This window comes from Balaenoptera acutorostrata, chromosome 3, assembly GCF_949987535.1.
Source record: "Balaenoptera acutorostrata chromosome 3, mBalAcu1.1, whole genome shotgun sequence".
Taxonomy (NCBI): Eukaryota; Metazoa; Chordata; class Mammalia; order Artiodactyla; family Balaenopteridae; genus Balaenoptera; species Balaenoptera acutorostrata.
Genome location: NC_080066.1, coordinates 36,658,433 through 36,665,940, shown reverse-complemented (window position 1 = coordinate 36,665,940; position 7,508 = coordinate 36,658,433). Strand labels below are relative to the sequence as shown.

The window sequence follows — 7,508 nt, the reverse complement described above, 5'->3', positions numbered from 1 at the left end:
GGATAATAAAGATTAGAGCCATCATTTAGCCCTTGATGGGCCTGTCAAATGGAATAGAAATAGGCAGATATTTTGCAACTCGAGTCCAAATTAAGTCCAGTCAGAAAACATTGTTTGTGCTCTTATTTATATTAACATTAGGAAAAAGGTGAGAAAACACCTTCATATCACAATCACACATTTTAGAATTGGAAAAGGCTTTAGTCCAACCTATTAAAACCAATTCATAGTTTTTTCATCCCCAAGATTGCTTATCTTTCCTTCTTCTGTGATTTCTTTAACAATATCAACTGGCTTCTACGGTAAATAGAAATACTCAGGTAGTAAACAAACTTGCAACGAGCACTGGCTTGCTTTCTGCGGTCTCCTGAAAAAAGGCCCCTACACAAAGACTCCTTATGTGGGAGGATGACACTGAGGTGGAGGACTAGATTAAGGTTTTGTAATCCCTGATCAAAACAATTTCATGTAATTAAAGCCACAAGAGTACAGATGTGAATCTAAACCAATGCCTCATAGAACTTGAAATTTTTTCTTCTTGGAGATTAAACATTTATGTAACATATAACAACTCTAATTATTGTTAGAATTTACATAGCATCTTTCTTCACTTGAGCCTAAAGTGTTTTATATATGCAATAATTAATTCTTACAATAACCTTATGAAGCAGAGAAGTAGCACGGATTATTATTCCCATTTTGCAGAAGATAAAATCAGGGCAGGGAAACATGCTGAGATTTGCCCGGATCAGAAAAAGTGAGTGGAAGGTTGTCACTTTTCAATTCTCCTTTAGGAACTTACTTATTGAGTTCACGTGCTTTGCTTGTGAAAGATGGTGTGTTTGTGAATGGAGTGGGATGGGTGGGGTGAAAAGGGGGAGATGGTTTGAATAACACAATATAAAGACAAAAGAACATTTGGGAGTCTGTAATTCCAACTCGAGCTATAGGCACAGAAGTTCAATTGTGCCACTGGGCACAGTCTAGGAAACTATAAACTCAGCAAATCTGCCTTGTCCCAGAAATGAGAGATATTCTTTTACTCCCTTATGAAGGGTATGGATGTTAAAAATAAACAAAGTATTCAATTTTTACATTCCTGACAGGAGGGAAGAGGGAGGGACTCCACCATATAAGGAAATGGGCTGAGATGAAAACTATGATGCACACATTCCCTGACCATGCTTTCCAAACCAGCAGCCTGTTACCCTCTGTGCTCTTACTCTGCTTAATTACTCTTCATAGCACATACCTATTCACTTTTTTTAATTGTCTATCTCCTCCACTAGAATATAAGCTCCGTGAGGGCAGGGCTTTTATTCTTATTCATTGATGTTTTCATGGCCTAGAACAGTACCTGGCATCTAAAAGATATTCAAAAAATTAATGAATTAATTTAATTCAAAATAAATGAAGAATGCCTGAAGGTTATAGTTCTAGCTCTGCCACTGATCAATTTTGTGACCTTGGAAAAGTCTCTTGGAGAAGTCTTTTTAATCCCTTGGGGCACAGCCACCAGGCAGACTGAAAGCGCACGGTGGGCACCATCACCTTTAGCCCGCCAACCCACCACCCTCGTGGAGCTCCAGGCGAGCCACCAGAGTTGGAAGAATTGGGAAAAATCCACACGGTGCGCCGAAGATACCGCGAGACTTCACAGGCCCGCCTCGGCCTTAGCGCGCCGGAAGCGGAAGTCAGGCGGTGGTCGGAGTCTGGCTAAAGTGGTCCCATTACCTTGGCGAGCTGAAGGGGTCCGGAGGTCCTGTGACGGTGTTCTGGGCCGGAGGTAGGTTTCCGTGAGCTTCCGGCTGGCGGAGTGCGGCCCGAGCGGGATAGATACAGCCCTGGGCGGGGCGGGGTAGGGGGGTCGCTCATTCGGGGCCGCGGGGAGGAGGGAGCCGGGCGGGCCGAGCTGAGTGGCCGGCGAGGTGTCCTCCGGCTCTGCCGTTCCGAGACTAGACTCTTTGGCGAGACCGGAAGCCGCTTACTCCTCGCGGCCTTCAGTTTCCCTCGCACCTGGGGCCGAGGTGCTTCAGAAGGAGCGCATCAGTCAAAGCCTCGATAGACAGGCGCTGGTGTGCTGTGAGAGAGGACTGAAAAAAGCAGTGGTTCTCAGTCCGTGTCTTCGTCGGTTAGTTCTCTGGGTTCATCTCCCAGGGCAGCGAAACCCCATTCTGGGTAGTCATTTCCAAGGTTAGTGGCCCGCAGTGAAAGTTCTGTGTGGTTTTATTTAGGGTCAAGAAATTAGTAGTCTTCTAGTACATATCTGAAAGGCTGTACCCTGTGTTTTCCAACAGAAAAGAACATACTTTGTGAAGTTGTTATTCATGCTCGAACTAGCTCATTGGTTGTGAGTGGCATCTTCTAGCTCTCCGGTGGCACTTTAAGCTCCAATTCCCTCTTTGGAATTAGCGTTGCAAGTCTTTAGAGCACTTTTAATCCTGCCACTTCATTAACCTTTATGGTTCCTGTCCCCACGACACACACCTTTTGAGGGTTTCTTTCAAGGGAGTCAAGTTTTGTTTTGTTTTGTTTTGTTTTGTTTTTCTTCCCATAGATCTAAACAATCTAAACATTTAACAGTACAGCTGCCTCAAATCCCTGGGGTAAGTAAAGCTTGGATCAGTTAAAATTCTATTTAAATTTCATTCTCACCAGTAATTATAAAGATGATACACATTCGTTTATGTGTGGGAGGGGGATCCTGGAAGAACATAAGAATAGAATAGCACATTTGCCTTGGCTTATGATTTTTACTGCCCTTCTGGTTAGGTATGGGTCATCTTTCTGGTGATTTCTGTGATTCCTATAGAAATCAAGGCACGCCTTTAATTTGCTGAATTTAAACCATACCCTGGATTTGAGAATTTGACATCTGTTTGCCAATCCCAGACACGTTGGTATTTAATAAGACATACTGTAAGAGAGCAGAGGCCTGGAAGGTAAGACATGTAGATATTGTTTCTTGCATCCAAATAATAATCTTTAATTTTGTTGGGACAAAGGTAGTATTATAAATATTTGCATATGTTTTGAGGGATTTGGAGGAAAGAAAAACTAATGGAAAAGCTGTCTTTCAGTATCACATCTCTTTGACAAAAACTTTTCATTGTAAACTGAAGTAATACAGGAAGAAAAATAATTTTAGGACATCAGATAAGGGAGATTTGGTTTTAAAGTTTTAGCATGATGTCACATATGCCCCAAATCAAAGAACAGATTTTAGTGGTCTTGAGGCAGAGCACAGAAAGATGGGGTTTAGGTGAGGAAAGGAGGGGATGGGACTACATCAAGGAAGGACTGGGAATTGGGGGCTACCTTCAACATACTGCTAGGGCTGGCTTCCAGGTCTTGGGTGAAGATGAGAAGAAGTGAACTCTTTCTCCCCTGGTTTCTCAAGGATTAGGCTGCTGCAACCTAAGTCAAATCTTTTCTCAGAGGTAGAGGGCTACCTGAAAATTTGGTTGAAGAAATACTGCTTCAAAAGTGAATCCATAATTGCCCTGGAAAACCCAGCTGATACAAATTTCAGTTTTCATAGCCATTAGATAATATTTATAGTCGTTTTTTTCATATGTCACAGAACCTGGAATAAGAATATATTGAATACCATTATAAAGTAGTTACCCTAGACTTTAGTAGCTGTGTTTAAGGCCTTTTTATTGGCCTTTCTGTTTTCATGTCTTTACTGTATTTACATTCTTTCTCTTTATTGGCTCTTTTATTTTCCTACAAACAACTTCAGGTGTTGTAGCCTGGGGAAAAGAAGAGATAACCTTCCAGTAACCCCTTAGCTACTGGCCTTTGTGTTTTGTCTCTTGTTTCCAGCCAAGCCTCTTGAAAGCTTGGTCTTTAATCAGTGTAGATTTCTACTTCCTTACCTTCCAGTTATTTCTTTTTTCTTTTTTCTTTTTCAGTTATTTCTTAATTAATTGTAGTCCTGTTTTAATCCCTGCTACTCTAATCACCTCCTAATGGCTAAATCCAATTAATTTTCTCTTCTTGGTTCTTCCTATTACTTTACGATTCAACACTGATGACCTTTCACTCTTTATTCTCTTGCGTTCTATGATAATCTCTTTTGGTTCTTCTCTCATCTGTGTGTGGTCTCCTCTTATCCCTTCTTTAACTTCTTTATATGTTGATGTTCTCCAGAATTCTGTTTCTTGATACTCTTTCTTATCCCATTGCCTTCCTAAGGAGTCTCATTCATTCTCACCGCATTATCCACCAACAAAATCAGTGTCTCCCATATTCATCTTCCACCCAGTTCTCAATCCCAGACCCTCCACGTGGATGTACATACCATAGCTAAGTTCAACTCAGTGTGGATCTTCGCCCACCCTTCTGTAGTTCCCATGACACCATAACCTGTCCAATTATTTGGCCAGAAACCTAGGAGTTATCCTTTATTCCCTTCTCTCCTCACAGCATCTACTCAGTGACTGATTTCTCCTGGAATTCTTTTAAAACTATTCCCACAGTCAGTGCCTCAGATTAAACCCTCAGCATGTCCCCTATATTATTGCAGTAATCTGCCTTTAAACTCACTAATCTGTTCTCTACCTGTTAAATAGTAAATTTGCTCTTGAGACTTTCCTGCTTAAACCACCTATGACTCCCCACTGCCTACCAGAAAAAGGGCAAAGTTGTTTGCATTGAATACAGAGTTATTCACAGTTTGACCCCTGTCCACTTTGACAGCTTCATTTCTTGACGTTTGCTGCTCCTCCCTTTATATTTACACCATATCTGTCTTTTCTGCTAGACTGAGAGCTCTTTGTGGGCAGGGTTCATGATACATTGTTCATCTTTGTATCCCAGGCTCCTAGTTAGCCCATTGCCTGTACTATAGTAATCAAGAAGTATTGAATTGAATCTAGTCTATCTTAGGTTTAAAAGTACACAAGGACTTTTATAAATACCCTGCCTAAAAGTATTTACTTCTTGTTTTTCCACTGTCTGGTGAAGATAGTGTTACTTTAAAAAATTCTAATAGAAACATATTAAAAACTGTACAGAATTTCAGAATGACTGACACTTCTGAAGCTGTTCCAAATTTTGAAGAGATGTTTGCCAGTAGATTCACAGAAGATGACAAAGAGTACCAGGAATACCTGAAACGCCCTCCTGAGTCCCCTCCAATTGTTGAGGAATGGAATAGCAGAGCTGGTGGGAACCAAAGAAATAGAGGCAATCGGTATGTATTACTTCAGAACAGTAAATGCCAATGGCTGATCTGGGAGAGGATAGCTTGAATCTGCTAGCCCACAAGGCCAGTGAGGGCAGGAATCAGTGTTTTTGTGCAGTGTGGTATACCGAGTGCCTAGTAACTGCTTGGCACACAGTAAGTGCCTGGTAAATATTTGCTTTTAATATTTTGTCAGCACCATATTTTTTTTCCCTTGCTATGCAATCGTGTGTGTGTTATAATGTTTTTTTTAAAAAATATTCTTTCTCTGGAATAATATTTTATTTTCTCGGCAAATATGCTTTAAAAACCTAGAGTCTTTTACAAAACTTTTGCATTAAATTCCATAAAGAAGATACTGTTTTTGGTTTTACTTTAGAAAGAAGTTTATACAATGTAAATTACTTCTAGTTGATACCTCAAAATAGATCAAAGGAATATTACCATACTGCTTTTGAACAATTGAATAGGTTTCAGAACCATCCTATTGTTTGGGGTTTGGTGTTGTAGTCTAACTCTTCTCTGCGAAGTATTGAATATATCCAGTATAGTATTGGATCTGAATCTTAGGAAAGTTTTGAATAACTAGTGCTGTAACATTCTTTAGAGAAAAATGTTTTTTACTCTTTTGTATACTGAGTATTAGATTGAGAAATGAAATGCACCAGGATAGATTTGTCATGTGTTTTTTTTTTTTTTTTAAGGGAAGTATAAAAATCTTTTTGTTTTGTTGTTGTAGGTTGCAAGATAACAGACAGTTTAGGGGTAGGGATAGCAGACGGGGGTGGCCAAGTGACAATCGATCCAATCAGTGGCATGGACGATCCTGGGGTAACAACTACCCGCAGCACAGACCAGAATCTTACTACCCCCATCAATATGGACACTATGGTTACAACCAACGGCCTCCCTATGGCTACTACTGATAGAAATGTCAGCAGCTTTTAGTAAAACCATTTACTCTGTTCACATGACAAAAGTTTATGTTGTATTTTCTGTTGGTCATAGTTTTACATCTGATTGTAGAGAGTGGATTGATTTTTTGGAACTTGAGACATTTTTTAAATTAGATCTTACTGGAGAGATATGATGGCTGCTGGAAATATCAATAAATACTCCCCTAAAAAGGTTGTGGCTTATATTGCTTGACTTCTACCTCAGATTCTTCTTTATTTCATGACTTAATAGTGCTTTGAATGTTGTGAATTTTTTCCTTGTTTGACTTTCAGGAGTTCTTTGTTTTACACAGAAATAAAAATTTTACATAGAAAATGCTTGCTTTTACTTTGTAAGGTAAGGAAGTATCCCTGTACTCGGATGTGCTCATTCCTAATATTTTACAGAAGTAGTACAATCAGCTCCTAAATGCACAACTATGCTTACTTGTGATATATTGTACATAGTAGTAGTTGAAAACAGTTATAGTATATTTCATTTGGCTTTTGTTATTATGTGACTGTGGTACTTTGTAATTACTCTATAGGTATGAATCATCTTCACAATCGTTTTGGTCTCTTTTTAGAGGGATATCAAGAATAAAGCTGTAAAATCAGGAAGGAATCATTCTCAGTTTCAATGTCTTGATGTAGTGGTAGGTGGGATTAAGGCACACAGTAATTTTATACAAACTCTAAGGTTTTTTGCTAACTTAAACATACCAGGTCAAAATTCACGCATTATACAAAAGTTTAACTCTGCAATGTTCCCTTCCTTTTCAATCATATGTAAATAATGCTGCATTTTGTATTTACTTTTATGGTATTTAATGTGGGTTGATTTTACAATGTTATGTTCACCTCCAAATGTGCACCTTTGCTGCTTCCTCTTCTGTAAATCCAGTGATGCTGTAACTTCCTTTCAGAGTGATCATTGTATTTCACATCATTTTAATGGCCATTATAATGGTTTTATTCAAATAAAATACTTGTAAGTAAGTATTCTCTCTCAAATTTTGGCAGTTAGCCCATTCATTAGAGATGAGCTTTTTGATTTTTTATTACTCTGTTCTCCTATCTGTTGAAAAAGGTTTATTTAGTGTAAGAATAATATTAAAAAAGAGTACAAGTTTCGTCATAGGTCAAAGGTATTAAAAGGCAACTTCCTGAATCTGCCTTCTGCTGCCTTCTTTCTTAGCCCTCCACTCTAGGCCCTTGAGGTTGACATCTCCAGGTACTACTTCTACATGCTCTGGATCCAAATCTACCCTCCACCCCCGCTTCCTGAAGAGCCATTCTTTCAGGTAACTATTTTATTAGAAAGGATTTGATAAACCAAGTACTCACACTCAGATGTAAATAAAATTTTAACAATAAGATAA

The 7,508-nt window shown here is 39.1% G+C and overlaps 1 protein-coding gene across 3 annotated transcripts; it reads left to right on the top strand.

Moving 5' to 3' along the window:
- The first annotated feature begins 1,661 nt into the window (after nucleotides 1-1,661).
- Nucleotides 1,662-7,128, top strand: RAMAC (RNA guanine-7 methyltransferase activating subunit). 3 transcript variants are annotated; one of them, XM_007194269.3, is made up of 5 exons: nucleotides 1,662-1,786; nucleotides 2,558-2,606; nucleotides 2,813-2,942; nucleotides 5,022-5,200; nucleotides 5,931-7,128. In XM_007194269.3, exons 4-5 carry the CDS (start codon nucleotides 5,031-5,033, stop codon nucleotides 6,115-6,117), a joined length of 357 nt encoding a protein of 118 aa, XP_007194331.1. In that variant the 5' UTR covers nucleotides 1,662-1,786; nucleotides 2,558-2,606; nucleotides 2,813-2,942; nucleotides 5,022-5,030; the 3' UTR covers nucleotides 6,118-7,128. The 3 variants fall into 3 exon arrangements, with proteins under 3 accessions (XP_007194331.1, XP_028017751.1, XP_007194330.1); XM_028161950.2 differs by having other exon boundaries at nucleotides 2,773-2,942; XM_007194268.3 differs by lacking the exon at nucleotides 2,813-2,942 and having other exon boundaries at nucleotides 1,663-1,786.
- Nucleotides 7,129-7,508: the final 380 nt, after the last annotated feature.